This window comes from Acomys minous (assembly GCF_964271855.1).
Source record: "Acomys minous genome assembly, chromosome: 13".
In the NCBI taxonomy this organism is placed as follows: domain Eukaryota; kingdom Metazoa; phylum Chordata; class Mammalia; order Rodentia; family Muridae; genus Acomys; species Acomys minous.
This window is the reverse complement of record NC_140495.1, coordinates 45,342,641-45,369,857: the sequence shown is the minus strand read 5'-3', so window position 1 is coordinate 45,369,857 and position 27,217 is coordinate 45,342,641. Positions and strand designations below refer to the sequence as shown.

Sequence of the window (27,217 nt, the reverse complement as noted above, 5' to 3'; positions counted from 1 at the left end):
GCATCCATTCACCGATGTCAGGGTTTTCAAATGCTTTCCTGCAGTAGTTTGAAAGGTTCAGACGTTACATTTAGGTCTTTGATCTATTTTGGGTTGATTTTTTTTCACAGTGTAAGAATGATAGACCTAGTTTAATTATTTTGCTCGGGGATAATCCAATATTTCTGATACTACATTTTAAACAAAATTTTTGTTTTTTCTGAGAACCAGACGGCTGATGTCTGCCTCCCTTTTCAACCTTATTGCAAACTTGATTTTCTTATTGAAAAACAAACAGTGGCTCGGAATTCCACCTGCCTATAGTTCTGGTGCTCACAGACCGGGTTACTTCCTCTTTTTTTTTTTTCATATAATTTTAGCATCTGTCTTCTGTGCAGAAACTACTCTAGCTCTTTTCTCTTGCGTGGTTTAAAAAAAAAAAAAAAAGAATACCAGAACAGCCCAGCTACTTCCTCTTTATTATGCCTGAATCTCCCAAGTATCATGCTGAGTGAGCTCTGGTTTTGCTGAATTTTGCTCTTTCAATCCTACTGATTCTGAATAGTGCTAGCATTCTGAATAGTATAGCAAAGTAAACACAAACTATACCTAACACACCTAGCCTCGTGCTACACCTCTCCCATGATGAGTTCTAGCAGTCTGCCGTCAGTATTTATGCTGATTACTGACTTCCCCAGAACAGTTTAACCACCCTGTAAATATTTTAAATACAGTACATTTTATTGTATTCTTCTTTTAAATGAACACATATTAGTTGTATATGTTAATGGACTTACGGTAACATTTCCTTACATGCACACAACATACATTGGTTGCATGTATTTACATTTGTTTGTTAGTGAAAGGGAACATCTATCTTTTTTTGTGTTTAATTTTTTTGTGATGCTTCTTTTAATTCCCTATTTACTTATCTTTTTCTGACAATTTATAAGATGTCTTTATATATCATGGGAAATCATTTATATTTGGTTGGTTTGGTTTTTGACTTTGCTTATGAAGTGTTTTGCTGTCTAGAAGCTTTAATCTTTTCTTTAAAATCTTTAGTCAACATTCCTTCCAAATACACAGCTTAGGCTGACTTTCATTTCTATTTTTCCCCCAGCTACAGTCAGCTAAAAGGATGCTCTAAAAATGAGGCAGGTGTTGGTTAGCAAGCGGGCGTTCTTGAGGCTGCAGAGATGGCTCAGAGGATAAAAGGTTATACCTCTTTTGCACAGGACCAGAGTTTGGTCCCCAGTTCCCACATTACATGTTTCACAATCTTTTGTAACTTGAGTTCCGGGGGATCCAGTGCCCTCTTCTGGCCTCCATGGGTATATGCACTTACATGTACAGACGCACATTTTTACCCCAAATTAAAAAGTTACCCAAGGGGTCCCAAGTTGGGCACTTCCGCTCCAGAACAGCACATTGGGATTCTTATGCTTATGATGACTCCAGACTCCTGTTTCTAGGGTGTAAGTCTCCTTCTAGCTCCCGTTGTCAATGAGACAATACCCCATGCGGTTCTGTTTGGTATTTAATCTTAGGTAAAGCTTACTCCCAGTGTCCCCATGCAATCCCATGTATCTAATACAAATGATATTGTGTAGCCACTGTGTGTATAGCATGTGAATCCTGTGCCAGGCAAGATGCGTGTGCCAGCGATATGCACAGAAGCAGGGAGAGAACAACTTGATCAGCCAGAAGTTGTACAAGATGTGCTCTGATGATGCATAAAAGACTTCTGATAGAGCGAGGGCACTGCAAATAGCCTTTTTCTTTGCTCTTTTTTAAAGCCTTTGACCCATTATCTTCCGCAGGATATGAATAGGCCAGCTTACCTACACAACCATTTGAGGCAATTCACATCCTGGTCCTGTTTTTTTTTGTTTTTTTTTCAGCTAACCACTTGTAAAATATTTGCATTTCACACATTTAAGTGTTTGCTCGTTACTAGATAGACACTGTTCTAGATTGTGGAGTTGCAGTATTTTCTGCCTTCTTAGGCATCAGAGTCGTTGGAAAGACATGCAATTCCACGTTTAAAAAAAAAAAAAAGTCAGCAGTGGGTCAGGCAGGGCTTTTCTGAGCAGGCATCAAAAAATGACCTAAATAACGAGAAGGAACTGGCCATAAAAAGAGATAGGACATGAGGGGTATGTTCTTGGCAGAGGGTACAGGAGTGACTTTCAGTTTATAGCACTTGGGGTGTTTCAGGAACAGTAGAAGGCTAGCACATGCAGAGCTCAAAGAAAGGGAGAAGCGCAGCGAGGTATTGTGCCCAGAGGTGGGAGGCGAGTCAGTGCATTGTAGAAGAGCGTGAGCACGTTCCAATGAAGGGGCACAGTGAGGGTCTTCAATCTGAGTTGGCATGGGGTGGCTATTAGTGCACATAATATGACGATCCTTACACCTTCCCTCGCTTATCCATGTAGGAACTCCTGGGGGTAGGTATTTCATAACTGGGGTTTGTTTGTTTGTTTGTTTGGTTGGTTTTATTTTTAGGGAGTCTTATTTTGTAGCTCAAGCTTGCCTAGAACTTACTGTGTAGCCAGTAATGGCCTGAAACTCATGATCCTCTCTCTTGTGTCAGTTTCCCGTATATTGGAATTATAGGTGTGAGCCAACATGCCAGTCTTCGTGTCTGGTTTTATGAGTGAAGGCACTGTGCAAGGGAAGCTGGGTAATGTTTAAGATTATGCAGTTGGAAGGTATAAGAACCACTAGCACATCTGACTCCAAAACCCCACACTCTTAACCTTGCCTGTAGATTCTGTACTGTTGAATTGCTTTGTCGTGAAAGAAAATTGAGATTTAAAAATGTTTTAGAATGAATAAGATGATGTGAGGCACTGTTAAAAAAATTTAGACTCACAGTGGTGCATGCCTGTAATACCAGCACTCGGAAAAGCAGAGGCAGGCGGATCTCTGGTCTACAAAGAGAGTCCAGGACAACAGGCAAGGCTACACAGAGAAACCCTGTCTACAAACAAACAAACAAACAAAATTTAGATTTTTCAACTTAAAAAACAGAAAAAAGAACTTTCTACCTGGTAGAAACATAGGAGAGTATGAAGTATTCGAAGAAGGCAATGTGGATCTATTCGTTCTATAAATAAGAATCCAGGGGCTTCTTCTGAAGCATCAAAGAAGTAATTAGAAGTCAAATAAAAGTACTTTTTACATAGTGGGTAGCCAGTTATCTGGTATAGATGAAAATGCTTAAGGCGATGGCCCATCAGTAAGCCCTTGCCTTGCTATGAGCGTAAGAATTGTGTTGACTCCTCAGAAGGTATATAAGAAAAGACAAAACAAAAAAGACGTGGTGGCTTACAGTTACAGTCTTAGCAGTTTAGCAATACAGACAGATGGATCCCTGGGGCTTGCTCCACAGCCAACCTAGTCTTGGTGTTGGATTCAGTGTCAGTAATAGAGAAAAACAGGGGGCCTCAGAGATGGCTCAGCAGTTTTAAGGGTGTTTGCTGCCCAGAAAGCACTAGAGTTCTGATGTCTGCATTTATATAACAAGCCCAGCATCCTACAAATGCCTGTCTTCAATTCTGAGAGTAACTACATCCTGTCCTTACCTCTGCCCATACACAGGCAAACACCCCCACACATGGACATACATTCACACACACACACACACACACATGCATGCATGTGCACACACACATACACACATTCACACACATACACATTCACACTCACATGTACACACACATACATACATATTCACACACAGACATATGCACACACACATGTGCATGTACACACATGTGTGTGCGCACACACATACAGACACACACACAAAAATATAATTTATTAAAAATTTAAAAATTAATGAAAAATAGTGACACCTGAGGAATGACATCTAACAGCATATGCATATATGTGATGGCATGCATGTGCGCATACACACAGATATAAATTTAAGATAAAGTGTTATGAATAGTTTATGAAGACTATATCACGGAAACTTGGGTTAGTTGCACATCTGTAATTCTAGCACTTGAAAGACTGGAGCAAGAGGATTCCTATGAGCTGGAGGCCAGCCTAGGCTGGCGATGAGTTCCAGGTCAGCCTGAGCTACAGAATGAGACTGTGAGTTCTTGTCTCCAAAATAAAACAGAACAAAATATCAAAAAGATGTGACAATTTTGCAGATTTTAAATTTTTAGCCAGCTGTGGTGGCTGCTTATGATTCTAGCGATTAGGAGATGAACCTGGGAAGATCAGAAGTTGAAAGTCATGTTTGGCTACCTGAGACTATACCTCAAATAAGCAACAAATTAAAAAAAAAAAATTGAGACAGGATCTCTGCTTATTGGTTTTGTGACTTTGACACAGACCTAGACGGCCTGATAATAGAGAATTCTAGCCGAGATTGGCCGTAGGAGGTCCGCGGGGTTTTCCTGTAGGAGGAACATCCCGCTGTGTGTAGTTCTACCCCATGGCAAGGTGGGTTGTATGTGAGTGAGCCACGGAGAGCAACGCTCCACCATGGCCCAGCTTCAGCTCTTGCCTCGTGGCTCTTGCCTTGAGTTCCTCCTTGCCCTCCTTTCAGTAAGCTTACAGAGAGATGAACCCTTTCCTCCCCATGCTGCATTGGGGCATGGTCTTTATCAGAGCAATAGAAAGCTAAGTCACAGCAGACTGGCCTCATACTGTGCAGTGGACAACGGCTTCTCCCAGTCAAATGCTGGGAGTATAGGAATGTGTTCCCATCGAAGGCCACTTTTTAAAAAAAGTATATTTAGGAAAACGCATAAATTTATGAGCGATCTAAATAGAAACAACTATAAAGGAATAATAAAATAATATTATAGATATAGTAAAAATTTTCCAGAGAAGTTCATTTTTAGCTGCTAGCAGGGTGTGGTCGAGTTGCTGCCAGGATGTTGACTTGACGTCTGGGCAGAAAGCTGAGACACAGGTTCGTTCAGCGCCTCAGCTTGCTTGTGCTGCACTTCTCTTTCAGAAAACTCTTAGCACTTACAATTAGTGTAGCTCTTGCTCAAGAACAGATGTCCTTAGTTCATGAATATGAAATGTTTACAACCTAAAATAGGCTGGCAGCTGATTTCGATCTTTCTGTCACGGTCCTCACTGTCCTGTCCATTCGTCTCGCTCAGCTCGGGCATCTTCATCACTTTAGCCACTTCCTCTAACGGGTAAGGACTGTCACAGTCTGGGGAAGGAAAATACACTCCTCGGATTTTGGCAGTTGCTGAGTCAGAATTTTATAACTTTTATATTAAATTATTTCTGCTTCTTAGCTTTAAGGTAGCTAACTGTATTAGCATCATCAAGATACAGACATGGCCAGGCTGGCTTGCGCCTAACTGCTTCTGTGCTCTCCTTTTTCCTTTCCTGCAGCTGGGAGCAGCTGCTTTTTGGGGATTAGGAAGCATCTGTCTGTGCTTTCAATACCTCTCAGGAACGCTTCAGTCCTACATTAGCCCAGCCTGTTACATACATAACTAGAAGAGCAATATACAAAATAGAAGTCAGGTTTTGTCCCAATAGCTTTTAATGGGGATTCTACTGATCGAAAGTCTACTTAAGAGGCTAGAGAAATGGCTCAGTGGTTAACATTACTGGCTACTCTTCCAGAGGACCCATGTTTCAATTCCCAACCCATACATGGCAGCTCACAACTGTCTGTAACTCCAGTTCTGCAGCATCCAATGCCCTTCTGGGCCTTTATGGGTACCACATTCATGTGATGCACATATATGCCTACAAAACACGCATAGACATAAAATAAAAGCAAGTCTTAAAAAGTCTGTCCAAGCCAGATGTTTTGACGCATGCCCATAACACTGGTATTTAGGAGATGAGGCAAGAGGACCCATGGTTCCAGACCATTCTTGGCTACATAGCAAGTTCAAGGCCAGCTTCGGGTATATAAGCTCCCGTCTAAGAAAACAAGCAAGTTTATGTAAGGTACCCAACTAGTAGACAGAGAAACGTATAAGATGTAAGTATGATTTTAGTAACTTGGAGGCTTTTTATGTTTAGATATGTTTCGCTTATCTTCATGGAAATCTCTTATGACACTTCATTTGGGCTGCCAGCTCTGTAGTTCTAGGCATGGCCATCTGGGTTACTGCTTTTCACTTACACTTCTAGTCAACAGCCACATTAGTTTTTAAATTCGTTCCCATGACTTTCTGTTTTACCATGGCGTTCTGTGTAAGATCTGTGAATTCTCAGAACTTCATTCACTCACGCACTCACTAGACCTCTCATATGCATCTACTATGCTGAGCACCGGGCCAGGTGTGGGGTGGATGACGGTACACGGTCCTAAGGAGGTCTAGTCAGAGAGGAGCTGGCTTCATAGCATAAAGATAAAAATGAGGTATTTTAGAAAATGTAATTAGCAGATCCTACCTTGATGGCCAAGGCTTTCTGGGGGGCACAACACTTAAGCCAAGTCTTAAAAATGAGTTGATTGTTTTTTACTGAAAAATAAAATCATTCATATTTCATCTCAATTGCTATCCCATCCCGTGCATCCTCCCATTCCTCCCTCCCTCCTGCTTTCACCCCATTCCCTTCTCTATGACAGTGACTGAGGGGGACTTCCTCCCCTAGAATATGATGCTAGGGTATCAAGTCTCTTCTTGGTAGCCTGCTATCCTTCCTCCGAGTGCCATCGGGCCTCCCCATCAAGGAGACATGGCCAAATATGGGGCACCAGAGTTTGTGTGAAAGTCAGTCCCCAGTCTCCACTTAACTGTGGAGAATGTCCTGTCCCTTGGCTAGATCTGGAGATGTAGCTAAGTGGTAAAGTGCTTTCTCAGAGCACACAGAGCCCTGGGTTTGATCCCCGCTATTGCAGAAATTGGGCATGCTAGCATAGAACTATAAACCCAGAAATTGGAAAGTGAAGGCAGGGGGAGCACAAGTTCAAGGTTGTCTTCAGCTATGCAGCAGGTTTGAAGTCGGCCTAGGATATGTGAGTCCTGGTCTCAACACCAAGAGCCAAGCAGAAGAGAGAAGCAAAGAGACACACGGTCAACTCATGGGGTCAGAGATGAGCTGACCCACACGCGCACAGTGATCTGCTGTTTCTACTCAGTTCTCAAACGCTCATAATGTTTTTACATTGAGAGTGCATCTTACGATTTATAATGCCATTGGTTTGGTGAGTAGAACATTCCTTGACACGGTAGCACCCGTTATAGCTCAGCACGTCAGTTTTGAGCAAAAAATAGGTTTCAGTTTCTGATTTCCTGGTGTTTTACAATGAAGTAAAGAGCTGTGTGAGATAATGTAATTTTGGGGCTTTACTTATGTATAGAGGTCAGAGAAGGAGCTCTAAAGGATAAACAGACCAGCCGAACATAACTCAAACCAGAGGCTTCAGAGCAAGGAAAAGACTGAGAGAAAATCTCAGGGCTTCAGATCATGTGGGCACTCAAGCAGCTGAAGGAAATCAATGCAGACTGCCCTTGGTTGGGCTGACAGAGAGCAGTTAAGTAGTAGGTGAGCCGGAGATGGCATGTGGTGAGGCTGCTTTTGTAAAGCAGTCCGAAGGCAGGTGCCAACTGACTGAGGCTCCAGGGGCAGATGTGACTATTTTATATATTTATAAAGGGTTTTAAACAAGGACGAGACAGTCAGATTTTTCTATTTCAAAAAGATCACCATGGCTGCGCAACGGAGGACGGGGGCAGAAAGATGGATAGAAAGTTTTTTCTAGTACCAGACAAGGTACTGGTTAGGAATAGAGTACTGACTGTGAAGATGCAAGGGGGCTGCTAAGTCTGGCTAAATGGGACCTGTTTCCTCCAAGAGCAAGTAGCTTGCTGGTAGAGGTGCCCTTCTGTTTTCTGCTACGGGAAGGATACACTCTGTAGACCAGGCTGGCCTCAACTCACAGAGATCCGCCTCCTCAGCCTCCGGAGTGCTGGGATTAAAGGCGCGCACCACCACCGCCCAGCACATGCTGTTAATATTAATGAGGGTAGCTAGAGCTTACTGCCTGGCTTAGTGCCCTGCCTGTTATTTGTCAGGTACTATTTTGAGCATCTTAAGCACATTGCCTCATATACGTGCAGGTTAACTCCACTATTCCTTAAAATTCAACATATAGAGCATTTTATTTAAAACATTTTTAAAAACTGCTCCTGACTTCTTTCATTTCTAATTCTTTTATATGGTGATAGTTTAACTGGGAGGAAGACATCTCTGTTTGGGAACCTATACATATTTAGCCTGGCGCCCCATTTTATACCTATCTCTAAGTTGCCAGCCAAGTGTTAAGTGATAGAGAGGTGTGGATTATTTTCTTAACTGGACGGCTTTGTTCTTAGGAGAAAGCAGTTCATAGAGACTGCCCCTGCTGTACGCTAAGCATTGTGAAGCTCAGCTCATCCTGAGTTTGAACATGATTCTGTTGTTTGCTGAATGGCTTTCAGGCTAACTCTCCCAGGCTTTCTTGCTGGACAGCAGTCGTGCAGCATGCTGTGAGACCTCAGTGCAGAACCTCTGCTGTCCCAGCCTCGGGATGGCCACAGTCAGCACGATTCCTTTATTGGTTGCAGTTCTGTTCTACTGTTGATCAATTTACTTGTTTAGAATTTTGTAATTTATCTTTAAATACCACTGGCTAATTGTAGCTAGAAATAGTATTCTTACAAAGATATTCTTACAAAGTGAGATATAATCCCAAAAATAATCTCTACAGGAATATTAAGAACTTTAGTGCCTAAAAATATTCGTTCCAAACCTTTCCCATCTAACACTACAATGCTAAACTAAAACAAAAATCATCTAACATTTGTTTTTTTCGAGACAGGGTTTCCCTGTGTATCCCTGGCCTTCCTGGACTCACTTTGTAGACCAGGCTGGCCTCGAACTCACAGCGATCTGCCTGCCTCTGCCTTCCCGAGTGCTGGGATAACAGGCATTTGCCACCGCACCTGGCAAAATCATCTAACTTTTGCTACCTTAGTATGATTAAAAAAGAAAACTACTTCATTAAATTTCTAGTTCTTATTTTTCTCTTAAATTTAAAAAAATTCTAGTTATAACACTTGTCAGAAGTTGACTTGAATTTTGGTGTGTGTGTGTGTGTGTGTGTGTGTGTGTGTGTGTGTGTGTGTGTGTGTTTATGTTTGAGACAGGGTCACATGTAGCACAGGCTGACTGGCTTCAAACTCAGTGTATAGTGGAGGGCGACCTTGCACTTCTGCACTCTGGCCTCCACCAATACCCTATTTATAAGTGCTTTTGATTTGAACCTGGGCTCCCTGCTTGCTATGCAAGTGCTCTGTCAACTTAGCTATACCCCTGCTCTGATTAAACAACTCTTGTTGTTGTTGTTGTTATTGTTGTTGTTTGTTGGCTCTGTTTATTAACAATTAAACTTTATTATACAACCCAACTAGCATACACAAGAAGGAAAAAAGGTTAAAGGGACAGAAGAATGAACCTTCCAGTCTCCGTTCCACGGGATAGGTCTTTAGGTGTCTCTCTGACCCACGAGCTAGTCCGGTCCGTTCCTCTCTCTCCGCCCTCTCTGCTCGCCTTCTCTCAACCTCTTGCTTTTCTCTCCCCCACCTTCCCAGTCACATGCAAAGGGCGGTCTCCTTCTCCCTTCGAGGGTCAATTAGGAAAACAATAGCCACGGTGGGGTTCCCAGGTAGGCTTCCTGAATTCCAAGCCCAGGAAGGCTCCAAACAGTCTCTCACAAGGTATTCATGGTGTGCCCCAAGGGTAAAGCCCGCCAAGACTGCTTCCACCTGTGACAAAGCTTAATCTTTCCCACAGTTGTTGTTGTTATTGTTATTATTATTATTATTTGCACAAGGTGGGGTACTCTGTTGCCAGGTAGTTTAGATAAAGACACAGATACTTGTCCTTATCACCAGACTCTCCTGCTTGATGGATCTCAGAACTGGGGTTATTTAGAGTTAAGAGCTGCAGCTGGTTTATTAGGGTACCCCAGGGAGCTGAAAGTATCACCCACACAATCAGATGATCTACCTCACATTAATCCTAAAAGCCTGACTTACTTTAAAAAACTATGTGCATTTTATTTTACAAGCAAGATAATTTCAAGAATTATTTTTTAAAAAATCTTAAATCAACCCTATTCCTTTGTTCACTTAGAGAAGCTCAGGAAGGAGAGACTACTCATTTTTTAAGTTTTAGTCCTCCACGTCAGCTGTCTTCTCACTGTTGCTGTTCCTGCTTGGCAGGGCCTCTCCCTGAGGTCCTGGCCAGTCGGAGCACTGCAGGAAGGAGGTCAGGCTGCTGTGCTTCTGACATGTTATCTTAAGATAAAATATTCCTAACATTGGCCTGGGCACATGGATCACTTAAATACCTATCTCCATTGTGATGCCAACAAGAATAATTTGGGAAGAAGAAATTTACTTTTTTGAGCAAGAGGTACATCTGGACTGAAAGAATATGCACTGTTTAGCATAGACACCTTCGGACACCCTTGTTTAAAACTACATTTAAGGCCCGTCTCAGTATGTGTTAAAATGTGTTAAAAATGGGTCTATTGTAATGATTTGGATAAAGTATTCATGTAAAATCCCTGGATATGTGGGTAGGGGTTTGAATGGACAGGACATTCTCTACAGTTGAGTGGAGAGTGGGATATTACTTTCTCACATACTCTGGTGCCTCATTTTTGACCACGTCCCCTGGAGGGGGAGACCTGGTGGCACTCTGAGGAAGGACAGCAGGTTACCAAGAAGAGACTTGATACCCTATGAGCATATACAGGGGGAGGAAGTCCCCCTCAGTCACAGACATAGGGGAGGGGAGTAAGGGGAAAATGGGAGGGAGGGAAGAATGGGAGGATACAAGGGATGGGATACCCATTGAGATGTAACAAGAGTAAATTTTTAAAAAAAGTTAAAAAAGAAAGAAAGAAAGAAAGAAAGAAAGAAAGAAAGAAAGAAAGAAAGAAAGAAAGAAAAATCCCTGGACATGCAGAAAATGCTCAATAACTGCAGCTTCGCTCCTAAAGATCTGGGTAAGCCCCGTTAGACAGAGTTACTTGCTGCTGTTCAGTTCATCATCATTTCTACCTATACCTGACGGGCATAGGGCACGGCCGTCTGACCATACAGCAAATGCCCGCGTTCCCTGGTCCATTCCGCACCCCTTTCTCCCATTTTCGTATGACTTCTTGCCCCGTTTTACACGGCAGGCTTTCCCTCTCCCACCTAGTCTCCTCCCCTGCTGTTCTGGAAGATGGTGAGATTAGGTGGCAGGAGGGGCATTCATTTCCCTGCCTTTTCAGTGAGGACTTCCTGGCAGAGTTAGGGTGGGGCCAGATCTCTGCTCCAAACAGGCCTGGCTCTTTTCTCTTGTCGCTCAGACATTTCCTACATGGTCTAGTGCTTCTGGTACCTCTCTCTCTTTCAGAGAGGGTTAGGAAATTCTTTCGGTGTACCTTCTTGGAGTGTAACATCTGAGGACAAGGACAGTCATATAACCAGGGCTCGTGAAAGATGATTAAGGGCAGGCCTTGTGTAAAGTTATAGAGAGACAAATGTGACAACCACAGGCCTCCTTTTAAGGAGCTCACAGTCCCTGGTCTGGGATAAGTCATCAAGTAGTGGGGTAAGGAGCCTAATGGAAGGCTGTGAGAGATACAGGATACAGGCGAGGAAAGGCTTCTCAGAGAGGGTGGCACCGAGGACAGATGGGAAGGTAAATGGTGTTCTCTTGGTTGGAAATAGAGGAACGGTGGTCCAAATGGGGGACACAGCGAAAGCAAAGGCATAGACACGTGATACCGCATGGCCCTTCAGGACACAGAAAACCCAGACTCTGACATGACTTGAGAATTGCGGAGTGAAACTATTGAACATGGGGGGATGCTGAAGAAGCTGTTCTGTTGAGGGGTTCAATACAATGACTGATATCTATTTCTGGACCTAAGTGGGAGCTGTATGAGAATCCATTGCCTCATTCTTTGTTTAACATACATATGTATATAAACATGTCTATACATTTGTCTTCTCTCATATGTTTGAGCCATCTCATAAAGTTTTTAAATTGGTGTAACATTTTTCAAGATTTCCTAGTTTCTTTAATGTTTTCTCCTTTACTTTGGAAAGCCCAGAGTAAAGCCCAGACATTCATTCCGTAATTGTGAGTAGCCATGTAGAATGCCATCAGTGTGTCAGGTTCAAAGGAGGGGGCACCCGTGAGGATTTCTCCACAGAGGAACACACACACACTAGATTTTTTGAAATGGTACAAAACCATTTTGTGAACACTGACAGTGGTGGAATGCAGCAACACAAATTGAATTACTCAGGTGCTAAGGGTTCAGTATGGCATGTCGGGAGATGCTCAGATAGCGTGTGAACTGAGAAACCAAGGAATCTGCGGTGAGAGAGCGGATGGCATGGGTCAAGGTTGTTGGGTTTCAGGGGCTGGCTGGTTCTTGCTAATGCTGTCGATTTTGTTGCCGAATGTCTGAGGCATCATCAGAAACACAGCTGCTTCTGGTGTTCCTGCTTCAGGCTTCCTTCACTGACAAAATGCAAGTTAGCACAACTTCAGTGAGTCATTTGCAATAATCAAGGATCTCTTCAGTATGGTCATTGTGGCAGGAAACAAAAGGATTACTGGTGCTTCCTTAAGCAAGGAGAGTTGTGCCGCCCTGGAAGGCGAAAGGGTTATGCTGCGTCAAGTAGCACAGGCCAGTGCCCCTCTCAAGGGCATGCCGGGCGAGCATGTCCTGGAACCTGCCTTTCCAGTGCTCGGCCACGGACTGTCAGAATTACCTCATCACCGCCAGGCAGGCTAATTAAGTTGCGTTGTGAAGATTACAGAAGGCCTTTTATTTTCCTTGCAAGCTATATTATGCAACTTAAATCTGTGCTAACATTATTTTCACAGATTTTGTGAATTACAAAGTCTAGCCTATGTCATTTAATCCTTAATCTCATTTCTTACTTCAACCTTAGTTCTTATTTCAATTCAAGTGAATCCAATTATCACAAATCTGCTGTGTTTACAATTTTAATTAAAAAAATATTTATCTTGCAGTGCTGGGGACTGCACCCAGGGTAGTGTGCATCCTAGGCAAGTGTTCTACGACTGAGCCACATTCCTGGTCTCTATATTTTATTTTGACCTATTTTAAGTTTTTTTCTCATTCATCGTCTACGGTTTTGCTATGGATTTTTAAACTCTTGTTCTGCTTTATTCATAGTATTTATTTCAAGGCCCAACCCCTTGTTTTTCCTCTCCTACCAGTTCCTATCATTGTTTACTTTTCTGCCTACCACTTTATGGATCCCTCTACTTTAAGCCCTTGACTCCTGCCCCATCTCAAACATACTCTGTAGCCTCACACGCTAATGTGGCTCCAGGGAGAACCCTGAGATTAACCTCTCATCCCAGCCTTTTCATCTCTTGTCCGTGGATCTTACATAAAATCAATGTGTGCTGCCCACCTGCTGGCTCAAGGACCTTAGCCAGCCTTGAAGGGATCCAAAGACAGCCCTGAAGGAGTATGCAGTTTAATGTCGAAGGCAGCTTGACCATAGCTGGTAGCTGCCCTGGCTCTAATGGCTTTGGGGTCTCGCTGCTCTGTTCTATTGGAGGCTTTCCCTATGATCTAGAGGCCTTGACTTTTTGCCTTGTTTCCCTCCATCCATGTGTTGGATGGACCTGGATGAGTTTAGTTCTGTTCTTTGGGGTTTTCGTGTACATTTGCATTGGCTCCCCCGGGGAAGGAACAGTAGCAGGCATGTTGGGATGGACGTTCTCCCAGAGAAGACGCTCAAGGAAGCAGTAAGAATACGCAGGATTCATAGCTGTTCCTCTTTCTCCCTGGACAACTTTCCTGAGAGGTGGCAGTAAGGTAGGAGAAGCTGATTATCAGAGAGGCTTGTGTGAACGTCTTGCCTCGGGTGCAGGCGAGGGCGTTGTCTGAATGTGTTAATACCACGGTCTGGGAAGGGCAGCTTTTTTTTACAAGTACTCATTGCAGAGCACTGTGGAAATCTGAGCTGCTAACACAAAGGTGCTTTAAAAATCTCCTCCTAGTTAGACAAGGCCAGTCATTTCTCTACAAGTTTACCTGGATCCTTAAAGTTTTCTGTGTTTTCATCACTCTAGGTAGGAGATCATTTCATGACTTTGAATATCATATGTTTATGGGTTTTTTTTTTTCTGGAGCTAGTAGAGCATTTCAGAAAAAAAAATTACAAAAAGTGCTAACTTCATAAACAGGTGGAGCATATAAATAGATGCTTTTTCAGTTGCTGTGATAAAACACCATGACCACAGCAACTTATATTTAAAAAAGTTTAATTGAGTTCCAGAGGGTTAGAGTCCGCGATAGAGGAGGGAAGGGAAGGTAGAAGGTGGCTGGGACAGCAGCCAAGAGCTCACATCTTAGTCCATAAGCACAGTGTAGCGAGAGCACCCTGGGAATGGCATAAATCCTTTGAAACCTCAAAGTCCACCCCTAGTGACACACCTCCTCCAACAAAGCCACACCTCCTAACCCTTCCCAAACAGTTCCACCACCTGGGAAGCAAGTGTTCAAACATATGAGCCTCTGGGGCTGTTCTCATTCAAACCAGCACAGAACAGTTACATAGAAATGCTTGTTGAATTAGCTATTTTAATTATATTTGTTCAGTTTATAGACAGTGTACCAGAGAAAAAGTTATAAAACAAATTTCAGTAAAAACATTTGATATATAACATTCGAAATCACTTCCTATAAAGAAAATATTAACAACCATATGTGTACTGGTACATTGTTAATACTTTTTATTACAGAGTTTTTGTGTGTTTAAATCTTTAAGACAGAGACTAATGCTACTGTAATTCCTAATTTATAGTTGTCAGAAATAAAGGCTAAGGCAAGTATGGTAGCCGGATTAGAATCTATAATTCTAGTATAACATGTTAATATAATATTGTATAATATAGTTCTAATATCATACTCTGTCATACTAAAAATTTCAGTACTCTTTCCTTTGCAAATTGTTCACATTAAAAGTTTTTATATGATTCTTTAATCATAAAGGAAAACGAAAACAATTAGATGAATTTTAATCTATATAGAGTATAGGGGAGGGAGAGAGAGAGAGAGAGAGAGAGAGAGAGAGAGAGAGACAGACAGACAGACAGACAGACAGACAGACAGACAGACAGACAGGGCGGGGGATGGGCGGTTTTGTCCTTCCTTTCTTCCATCTGCCTCCACCTCCTCCTCCATTTTGGTTTTTCTTTTTCTTTTTTTTTTCTTTCATTCTTTTGTTTGTTTGTTTTTTTGAGACAAGATTTCCCTGTGTAACCTTGGCTGTCCTGACTCTCTCTGTAGACCAGGCTGGCCTCAAACTCACAGAGATTCGCCTGCCTCTGCCTCCCAAGTGCTGGGATTACACTGTGCCTGGCTTCTTTCTTTCTTTCTTAAGACAGATTTTTATGCTGTTGTCCTCACTAGCTCAAGATAGCCTTAAATTTGCATCAATCTTCCTTCCTTGGTCTCTCAAGCACTCAAGACACTGAATATGTCTCTACACCTAGCTGTCCAAACATAACCAGCCGTAAGAAATGTTTGTTTGGAAAATTCTACATTATGTTGTAGCAGTGTCCTAAAAGAAAAGTTTAGAGGTCGGTCAGTACCCAGGTTAATGTAACGTCTTGTGCAGGGGTGGGCTGAAATATTTTACTGCCCAGAGACATTTCCTTCAAGTCCTTCCTCTGGAGTCCCAGGTCTCTGCTTTCCGTCACCCACTACCTTTCTACTCTCTGTCTCCCACCTTTTAAGTTTATTGCTAGGTCATTTACATCGCTCTTTCACCAGGGAGTGGTGTTGTTACAGGTTTGCAGGACTTCGTGTGGCCAGTGCTTAGAGTATCATCACACCGTAGCCGCTCTGAAAGTAGCTCTGCATGGTGCACGCTTAAGTCCACAAGTCCTTTCAGTTCAAAGCTCTGGTAGATCTATAAACTGTGACACCCAGGGCCAGGGAGGTGGCTTAGTTGATAAAGTGCTTGTCGTGCAAGCATAAGACCCTGAGTTCAGGGCTGGAGACAGGAATCAGCTGATAAGAGCACTGGCTCCTCCTCCAAAGGTCCTGCCTTCAATTCCCAGCAACCACACGGTGACTCACAACCATCTAGAATGAGATCTGGTGCCCTCTACTGGTGGGCAGGCACATACATGTGGGCAAACCATAATAAACAAATCTGAAAAAAAAATCTAGGCCTTTAGAACGAGCCTATAATCTTAGCTCTAGGGAGGCAGAGACAGGCAGAGCCCTGGAGCTTGTTGGCCACTCGGTTTTGATGAATTGGTGAGCTCCAGGACCATGTCTCGGAGCAAGCAATAGAGGAAGATGCCTAACACCACCCCTTGATTTACACATTTATACGCACACGCACGCTCATGCGTGCGCACATACACACAGCTCAGGTATAGTTGAGCATGGTGGTGCACTCCTGTAGTTCTAGAAGCTCAGTTACCTGCATCAGGGGGCTAGCAGATTCCAGGTCTGCCTGGTCCGCATAGCAAGAGAAGGCCATCTTAGGGAGACTCTGGCCAACTATAACAGGGCTGGGGACTAAGGGTGTAGCTCAGTGACAGTGTTCAGTCCTCAGCACTGCCATCACTGCCCGGAAGGAAGGAAGGACAAAGGAGAGTAAGAGGGAGAGAGAGGAAGGACTGAACTGGAGATTATTTGACAGAAAAGGAGAATATAAATGTAGGTCAGAGACAAGACTTAGTCCAGAGCACGTAACAGTATGTCTCCCTTAGCCAGCTGGACCTAGCTCGTCCTATAGTATGATGTCCTTATGAAACAAAACATTAGAAATTAAGTCTTAATTTATTTTACATTTGTGCATGCATGCGTGATTGTGTATTTGTGTGTACATGTGCATGTATGTGTGTATGCTAATGCATGCGTGATTGTGCATTTGTGTGTACATGTGCATGTATGTGTGTATGCTAGGGGTGAGGGGAAGTTCGTGCCAAGTGGAAGTCAGGGCAGCTTGCAAGGATCATTTCTCGCCTTCTCCCACGTGGGTCCCAGGAATTGAACTCCTGCCTTCAGTCTTTAGTGCAAGCACCTTACCTGCTACACCGCTTTGCTGGCCCTGTATTTACATTTTAAAGGGCGATTCCTTCTTGGAGAGTCCACGCAGACATCATATGCTGTTTCTCTATGGTGTTGTTAGCATTCATGTATATTAAAGTATTTTTTAACTTTTTCTCAAAACTCCCTATGTGGCTTATTGTCAGAGAAGAATTAGCTGAGGCCGTAGTATTAGGACTTTGTGGTGATTGTCACACATTCTCATGGTACTGGGGCACTTGAGCCAAATGTATTGTTAATCAAGAACCATTTTTCATTAGTCTTCACAAAATAATGTGTTGTAAATTTAAATAACAGTTTTCCTCAACTTTTAAGATTAGCAACAAAACTCCTTTTTCAAAGAAAATTTTAGATATGCAGTCTATAAGTGATCCGTGGCTTCAGGCGCAAGCTTATTTCTCACCTCCCCGCCAGAGTGTTTCCTGAAGGGTATCTGGGACGTCACCAAGGCTTCGCAGATGATGAAACTGCATGGAAGATTTCCATCACAAATGCTACCTTAAAGAGATGGCTATGCTGTCAAATTACCACCCTAGAACTGTGAAAATAAACGTTATATGTAAACGTTTACCCCAAATTACATTTACTATATAAAGCAAAGTCGGGTTTTAATTTTAGTTATTTTTTCAGAGCATATTATTTATGTAATTTGGGAGTGGTGATGGTACTTGGGCTAACCTACTTTTCTACTCTAATTTTAAATGTAAGTGTCATGCAGGCATGCTGCACACCTGTCCTCACAGCACCCAGGAGGCCTGAGCAGGAGGGGGTGAGGCCAAGGCCAGCCTGGGCTGTGCTATAAGAGCCACCTCAAGCAAACGACAGAAAGCAAATTTCATATAGCCCAGAGCCGTTGTTGTTGTTGTTGTTGTTGTTTTGTTTGAAATAGGGTCCCAGGCTGGCCTCTTACTATGTAGCTGAGATTGACCTTGAATTTCTCATCCTTTTTTCCTCTTCCAGTGCTGGGCTCGTAGACATGCATCACTATTCCTGGCTTAAGATGCCTTCTTAGTAAATTAATTATAAGTAGAGTTATTATATGTTTCACTATGATGTTAAGTGTTTGATTTGCTGGCTTACACTTCTTTGCTTTTGTCTTCCAGTTTGCCAGGGTGTGGATACCCGACCCTGAGGAAGTGTGGAGGTCAGCTGAGTTGCTCAAAGATTACAAGCCTGGCGACAAGGTGCTCCTGCTTCACCTGGAGGAAGGGAAGGTAAGAGCTGCTCCTTCCGCTCTGCTTAGCCTGAATCGGAGGACAGTGGAGGAGGATTTACCATAATTTGCTCAATCTCAATTATCATGTACTTTTTGAGTTAATCTAATATTGTCATTTATTATTTTGATAAAAATGATAATTTTCCACTCTACACAGAGACCCATGAGAACAGAACATGCTTTAAAACTTTATAATTTTAGCTTATACATTTATTATGATTATCAAATTTGCCTTAACATCTGATTTTAATACTAAAGATGTGCTTGTGTATCCATATTTTATGTTTAGGACAGTGTTGCACTTAGTTCTTATTAACTAAGTACAAGTCTAAGATTTGATATTTGCTGAGACTTGATTATTTGGGAAATATTTTCGAAGAGACTAATACATTTGAAGTGTTTTGCTAGTCAGCAGAAGACCTGATGTGTCTCTGACAGGCTGCGTTCTGCATGAGCGAACTCATCTTGTCCCGCAGCTTTTAATCTGTCCACTGCATTCGGCAGAGTATGTCACACATTTTCTTAAAAAAAGCCTTTGTGGCATTAATTTTCTTTAAAGAATTTATACTCCTAAATGGGACGTCTATATTACCGTCTCCAAGGCTCAAGGGACATTGCAGAAGAAGAGACAGAATGCATGTAAGAGCTGGAGCTTGTCAGGTGGAGTGGGGTGCTGTGACATACTGTTTTCCTGACACGACATGGCTAGTGCACCTTGAACTCACAGCAGCAGTGGCTGCCTGCCCAGGACTAGGCCAGAAACATTCCAGCACGGATGGAGAAGGGGTCATAAGCCCCCCCCCCCCTCGCTGGAGAGTAACATATAGCAAATAGTTCCTGGGGAGAGGGAGCCATATTCCTCAGCGATGTAACCAGTGCTAAGTTGCTCTTCCTTGGGTTAGTAACCCCCAACTGTGCTCATGGAGCAAGCCTCGTAGATGCAGTGGGACACACCCTCACTCCTACTCCCAACCCCCCCCCCCCACACCCCAAAGACATCAAAGTAGGAGCGGGCTTCTTAGGAAGAAAAAAGGATTTAATGGAAGAGGGAGTATGATCAAATTATGCTTGTGTGTATGTGTGTATAATTGTGAAATAATACAAATTTTACAGTAACTTTCAGTCTAGGCCAAATAAAATGTCACATTCTGATGTTCCTAGCATATTGGAGCTGGGGCAGGGAGATTTCAGGTTTGAAGCCAGCTTAGCCTATATAATGAGGTATCATTTCAAAAGGTGCTGGGCGTGGTGGCTCACACCTTTAATCCCAGCACTCGGGAGGCAGAGGCAGGTGGATCGCTGTGAGTTCAAGGCCAGCCTGGTCTACAGAGTGAGTCCAGGACAGCCAAGGCCACACAGAGAAACCAGGTCTTAAAAAAAAAAAAGATGCTTGCCTCAAAACCTGATTCCTCAGGATCCACATGGTGGAAGGAGAGAACTGATTCTCGACAGTTTTCCTCTGGCTTTCACCTGTGGACCATGGCATGTGCCTGTATGCATGTACCTGTGTTCCCACCCCCCCAATACACACAAATACATAAATGTAATTTAAAATTCTTAAACAAACAAGAAAAAATTATAACCTGACCAGGGAAACTGGATATAGAGACATGTAATTTTAAATAATCAGGAAATAGAGTAGGGCGGCACCAGGATTCTCAAGGTTTCTACCCTAGTTTGCTTCCCTGCTGCTGTGATAAACACCATGGCTGAAAATCATCTGGGGAGGAAATGTATTCTTTCAGGTTACAGCTTCCATTCCACTGTCAAGGGAAGCTGAGGCAGGAACTCAAGGCAGAGGCCTGGAGACAGGCACTAAGCAGAGAGTACAGAGGAGTGAGCGCTGCCTACTGCCTTGCTCTGGGAGACAGCATTACGGTCTAGGCTCCCCGGTATAGAGTTCTGCCATGTGTCTAGTACAAAGTTCCAAAGCCTTCCATATTCCTCCAAAACCCTAACGTGGGCAGGCCTTCACAGTGACAACCTGTTCTCTGTTACCAACTTCTGCGTTGGTTACTGTTCTGTGGCTGTGATAAAACACATAACAGAAGCATCTTAGAGAAGGGGAGTTCATTTGCGCTTAGATTCCAGAGGGATGGGGATCTGTTATGGCGGGGGGCAGGGCAGCAAGCGGCAGGCATGGAGGCAGGAGCAGGGGGCTGAGATCGTGTTCTACCACAAGATGAAGCAGGGAGAACAAACGCAAAATGGGGGGAGGCTACGTGTATCCTCCCAAAGCCCATCCTCAGTGGCCACGTCCTTCAGTGTGCATCTCCTAACCCTCCCTCACGGTGCCAGCTGAGGTCCAGGTATTTAAGTACCTGAGCCTATGGGGGACATTTATTATTAAAACCACCACAATGTCAGAACAAGTGTATATTTATTTTCAATCAATTAACTCGTGTATTGAGTACTTGCAATGTATCAGGCATGATTCTGACTCCTTTTGACATTTTTTTTTTTTTAAAGACAAAGTCTCACAGTGTAGCCCTGGCTGCCCCAAAACTCTCTTTGTAGACCAGGATGGCCTGGATCTTACAGAGATTCACCTTCCTCTGCTTCCTGAGTGTTGGGATTAGAGGTGTGTATCACTGCTGCCATGGTAATTCTTTTCATGTTTACAACGATACTACAAAGTAGAGCGATTTCCATTTCCACTTTATTTGATTTTCTTATTGTTGTATGGAAGCAAGATTTCTTGTCCCCCAGCCAAGCCTCAGCCCTCTGTCTGCACTTCTCGAGTGCTGTGATTGCAAGCATGTACCACCATGTTGAGTTTTGCTCTTCTATTTTAGAGATGAGGAAACTGTGGCTCAAAGAGTTCGAATGACTTCCTCAGGGCTATACAGCTGTTATGGAAAAAGTGTGACCTGACATGGGAATTTTCTTTCATGGTTTCTGCTAACGAGCAGTTGGCTTAGAATAGTAAAGGCTGTAGAATCACAATAAAGTATTAATGTGGGCTGAGTTAGTAGGAAAGACTTCGTACAAGAGGGATTTTGATTCAGTCTACGGGGCAGGAAGGAGAGCAGTTAGTTGTTTGCTTGCTTGCTTGTTTTGGTTCCCCCTTTTTCTTTCTTTTCTTTTTTTTAAAATTCACTTTACATCCTGGTCATAGCCCCATCACGCCTCTTCTCCTAGTCCCTCCCTCCCTCCCTCTACCCCGCTCCCTTCCCCTTTCCTCAGGAAAGAGGAGCCCCCCTTGCCACCCACCCCAGTTAGTTGGTTTTATGATGGTCTTCCTATATTGCCTACGTCGACCCTGAACTCCTAGGCTGAAGTAATGCTCCTGTGTTAGCCAGTGAGTGGCTGGCGTAAGACAACGTGCATGGCTTTAGTCAAGGCTAGAGAGCTTGAACTAACAAAGAGAACAAGATACGTAGGGCCTTGCTAGTTGAAATATATTGTGACTATTATACATATAATATGGTGACTGGAGTGGATATTTAGAAAGTATGCATCTTGGTTCAACAAATACATCTAATTAGCTACCGTGACCACGCTAAGAAGCATCAAAAGGCATTATTTTGATGTCATTTCCAGGTTAAGAGACGAACATACTTATAATAGCACAACGCAAGATATAATAAAAACAAAATAAGAAGATAGATCAGAGGATACATGATGAGAGTGGTGACTGAGTGTGGTGCGCACTAAAGGAAGAATGCACAGGCAGCACTTCATGTCAGGCACCTTGGGAAGACATACATAGACAGACATAGACATATGTAGACACATACACAGACACATGCATAGCTCTTTTCAGTTAAGAACAAACTGTTGTTGGGATATGAAGTGAGGGTGGGCTGCAAAACATACCACAGGGCACTTGCCATTTTTACTAAAACATCTGAACTTCACTCATGTATGGGGAGCAATTACAGTATTTTAGAATATAAATACTGTAGTTTGTGTTTCAGAGAGGGCACCATGGATGTGGATTTTAGGGAAACAGTTGAGATAAGGAAAATAAAGAATTAACACTTATCTGCTTTATATAGGCACTATGTTAGACCTGCTGGGCTATAGTTCCTTTTTTAAAAAATAATTTGTTTATTTTTGTTTTATTGCTTGCTTGCAATAATGTTTGTGTGAGGGTGTGGGATCCTGAAGTTACAGGCAGTTGTGAGCTGCCATGTGGGTGCTGGGAATTGACCATGAGTCCCCTTAACCACTGAGCCATTTCTCCAGTCCTGGGCTATATTTTCTAATGTCCGTTCACAGCTTTATAGATTAGTAGGGGATAATTTTACTGTTTGCCAAATGAGGAAACCAAGGATCAGAGGCATCACATAGATTTGCCTGAAGTCAATGTAATTAATACAAGCAAGTGGTCATTCTGATACAGTCATGCACACTGCAGTCCCAGCACTCGGGAGGTAGCGTGGAGAATCAAGAATTTTTATGTTATCCTGACCTTTTATGGCTAGCCTGCGCTACATGAGAATCTGTGTTTAAGGGGGGAGCAATAAGGAGGAGGAGGATGAATTCTAAGAGCAGGGTGTGTGTGAGAAAAATAGATAAAGTCTCCCAGCAACCAACAAATTTCACCTTTAGGAAATATAGTATTTTAGATCCTAGAATAAAAATTTTAAAGTACAGTCTTTGCGTTACTAGAAGTATACATTTATTTGATAATGACAAGCCATTTCAGAGAAGCAGATTATATCCATTCCAAGAGGAAACTTCCATAAATATGTTGTAGATGGCCCTCACCTTATTAGTGTCTTAACTCCGTTTTCTTCCCACACTGAGCGCATCCCTGCCCCACCTTCTATGACAACCGAGGACATCCCAGGATGCCCTTCTGCTCTTCTGGAACCATTTGATGAGTCATACTGTCAGTTGAACCTTGATGATCATGAGCATTTTTGGATTCCCACATTCTCCAGGGCTTCTATCGGTCCATATTTTAACACTGTCTGGAGATAAACAGAAAAGGGGAAAGAGGCTCCTGACCCCAAGTCAGCACTGTAGATCAGCAGGCACTGTAGGTGGGCAGGCACTGTAAGGTCGGCAGGCACTGTAGGTCGGCAGGCACTGTAGGTCAGCAGGCACTGTAGGTCGGCAGGCACTGTAGGTGAGCAGGCACTGTAGGTCAGCAGGCACTGTAGGTGAGCAGGCACTGTAGGTCGGCAGGCACTGTAGGTGGGCAGGCACTGTAGATCAGCAGGCACTGTAGGTCGGCAGGCACTGTAGGTCAGCAGGCACTGTAGGTCGGCAGGCACTGTAGGTGAGCAGGCACTGTAGGTCAGCAGGCACTGTAGGTCGGCAGGCACTGTAGGTGGGCAGGCACTGTAGGTCGGCAGGCACTGTAGGTGGGCAGGCACTGTAGGTCAGCAGGCACTGTAGGTCGGCAGGCACTGTAGGTCAGCAGGCATTGTAGATGGGCAGGCACTGTAGGTGGGCAGGCACTGTAGGTGGGCAGGCACTGTAGGTGGGCAGGCACTGTAGGTCGGCAGGCACTGTAGGTGGGCAGGCACTGTAGGTGAGCAGGCACTGTAGGTCAGCAGGCACTGTAGGTCAGCAGGCACTGTAGGTGAGCAGGCACTGTAGGTCGGCAGGCACTGTAGGTGAGCAGGCACTGTAGGTCAGCAGGCACTGTAGGTGAGCAGGCACTGTAGGTGAGCAGGCACTGTAGGTGGGCAGGCACTGTAGGTCAGCAGGCACTGTAGGTCAGCAGGCACTGCAGGTCGGCAGGCACTGTAGGTCAGCAGGCACTGTAGGTCGGCAGGCACTGTAGATCAGCAGGCACTGTAGGTCGGCAGGCACTGTAGGTGGGCAGGCACTGTAGGTGAGCAGGCACTGTAGGTCGGCAGGCACTGTAGATCAGCAGGCACTGTAGGTGGGCAGGCACTGTAGGTCAGCAGGCACTGTAGGTCGGCAGGCACTGTAGGGCGGCAGGCACTGTAGGGCGGCAGGCACTGTAGGTGAGCAGGCACTGTAGGTCGGCAGGCACTGTAGGTCGGCAGGCACTGTAGATCAGCAGGCACTGTAGGTCGGCAGGCACTGTAGGTGAGCAGGCACTGTAGATCAGCAGGCACTGTAGGTGAGCAGGCACTGTAGGTGGGCAGGCACTGTAGGTCAGCAGGCACTGTAGGTCAGCAGGCACTGCAGGTCGGCAGGCACTGTAGGTCAGCAGGCACTGTAGGTGAGCAGGCACTGTAGGTCAGCAGGCACTGTAGATCAGCAGGCACTGTAGGTGGGCAGGCACTGTAGGTGGGCAGGCACTGTAGGTGAGCAGGCATTGTAGGTCGGCAGGCACTGTAGATCAGCAGGCACTGTAGGTGGGCAGGCACTGTAGGTCGGCAGGCACTGTAGGGCGGCAGGCACTGTAGGTCGGCAGGCACTGTAGGTGAGCAGGCACTGTAGGTCGGCAGGCACTGTAGGTCGGCAGGCACTGTAGATCAGCAGGCACTGTAGGTCGGCAGACACTGTAGGTGAGCAGGCACTGTAGTCGGCAGACACTGTAGGTGAGCAGGCACTGTAGGTCAGCAGGCAACAGCATGAGGCGGGGATGTGAAGCACTCTCGTTGCAAGAGGAAGGAAGCGGGTGGCTATGTATTAATGACAGTTCCCTTGAGGTGGAAACAACTGAGGAAAAAGGCACAATGTAGCATACCTCTCCTGTATGCTAATCCATTCATACCTGATTTGAGTATTTGACCTCTCTGTACATCTTCAGTGGTGATAAACTAGCACGTTCTGTTGTAATTGAACTTAATTTTCCCATTTTCACTTGCCTTTAATAAGTAGTTGAGTAGCATCTTCCATAATTGGTATTGTCAAAAAATCATACACCTATGATTTTATAATGCATAGTATTTCTTAAATGTGTTTTGACATTTAGTATACATGTATGTGTGCTTGCCATGATGTACACGTGGAGGTCAGAGGGCAACCTCAGGAGTTGGTTCTTTCCTTAACTACATGGGGATCAAACTCAGGTGATCAATTTGCCTGCAAAGCCCTTACTTGCCGAGCCACCTCACCAGCCCACGTGCTACTTCTCAGTGTTTGGGACAGGGCACCAAAATTAAAATCTTAACGAAAAGCATCAATTACTATTCTCAAATATGTACACACAAAGTGGCATATAATTTCAGGGGATTCTTGGGGCCTCTGGGAGTTCAGAAATCTTAGGAATCTTGCTTAGAGCATGCCGAGCATTGCTTCTTTAAATTTTTACCACAGCTTTGAGCTATTTTTGCTATACTGTCTTATAAATGAGAGATCTAACTTAAATAATGCACACAAAGCCCATAGGAGCTAAGTACCAGTATTAGGGGTTGAGCCCAGGCTGGTCTGATTCTGAACCAAGCTCTTGACCTCTTTCATACTGTCTATCACTTCCTATACGAAAATGAAGAAGGGCCCAAAACTCATCTAATGGCTAAAATTGAGTAAAAATCTCTAGGCTCTGATTTCTTCAACTATATTAACAAAAATCATTTACACTGGGGCTGGAGCGATGGCTCAGTGCTCAGGAGTGTGTGCTGCTCTTCCTGAGCACTGGAGACCAGTTTGCTGACCCTGCATTGGGCAGCCCATGTCTATATCCCAAGTCCAGGGAGTCCAGTGTCTTCTCTAGACTTTGGACAACTGCGTCATGCACACAATACACCCCCCACAGTACACATGCATGCATACACATAAGTAAATATGAAAATAAAATCTTAAATCTTTGCAGATTTACTCTGATGAAAAAGAAGCCACTCTTTTTCAATGGTTTGCCATTGTTACCAGTTTTTCTGATAATGGAAAAAATGACAGGAAATAAATACATTTAGAAGCCGAGAAGCAGATCAGAAATAGGAAATAACCGAGTGCACAGGTCTGTTTCATGTTCGTCATTGCTGACACAGATGTTGCACCTCTGTTCTCAGGATTTGGAGTACCGTCTAGATCCAAAGACCAAGGAGCTTCCTCACTTACGGAACCCCGACATCCTGGTGGGTGAGAATGACCTCACAGCCCTCAGCTACCTTCACGAGCCTGCTGTGCTGCACAACCTCCGGGTCCGCTTTATCGATTCCAAGCTTATTTATACATATTGTGGTAGGTGCTTTGCTGATGAGCCGTGGGCTTGCCTGTGATGGGTGTGGTGATGGGAACGCATACAGGGAAAGCCAGCTGTTGTCGAATTTCTCATACATGCAAAATCCCTTCAACATTATCAGAAAGATTTACCAGTATTCACTAGCTGGTTACATTTGATGACAAATAAAGTCATTTGTGAATTTACATGATTTTGCTCAACATAATAAGAACAGGTCCACCAGGCAGTGGTGGCGCACACCTTTAATCCCTGCACTCAGGAGGCAGAGGCAGGTGGGTCTCTGTGAGTTCGAGCACAGCTTGGTCTACAAAGTGAGTCCAGGACAGCCAGAGCTAAAACACAGAAACCCTGTCTTGAAAAACCCAAAAAGAAAAAAAGAACCGGTCCAGTTTGGGACACTGTCCTCCCAGTTATGTCAGATTCAGTACTGGAGTGGCTGGTTCTTTTTATCTTGTAAAAGCCTGGCCTGAGAAGAGTAGGTGCCCAAGGACTGGCACTGGGTGTCGGGGCAAGGTCAATGCTGCCGTCTTCTCACTGACCCAGACGCCCGGGATGCACACCCCGTGGTGGGTCCGTCTCCTCCCTGCAGTGTTAGCTGCCCCAGCTCAGCTCAGCTCATGACGATTTTCTCAGATATGAAGTGTGAGCATGCGTGCGCGGCCCCGGTCTTTATCCCGGCCCCATCTGTCTCTGGTTTTCTCTGTTCTGTTTTGTTCTTATTTATTTCCACCCACGTCTCTGGCTCTGTCTCTCTTGTGATCTTCTCCCTCCCTACAAACCGTGGCTCTTTCGTGGCCTAGATCTGGGTGTTCGTTCCCTCTCCTGTGTGCATTGGCTTGCTGAC

General features: G+C 44.1%; 1 protein-coding gene across 4 annotated transcripts in view; it reads left to right on the top strand.

Annotated features, from left to right (window-relative positions):
* The window catches only part of MYO5A (myosin VA), a 166,181-nt gene that overhangs the window by 27,361 nt on the left and 111,603 nt on the right, over nucleotides 1-27,217 (top strand). For all 4 annotated transcript variants that reach the window (XM_084754566.1, XM_084754564.1, XM_084754567.1 and 1 more), the window contains exons 2-3: nucleotides 18,202-18,312; nucleotides 26,201-26,372. In XM_084754566.1, coding sequence (XP_084610692.1) covers nucleotides 18,202-18,312; nucleotides 26,201-26,372 — 283 coding nt within the window. The remainder of the gene's footprint in view (nucleotides 1-18,201; nucleotides 18,313-26,200; nucleotides 26,373-27,217) is intronic.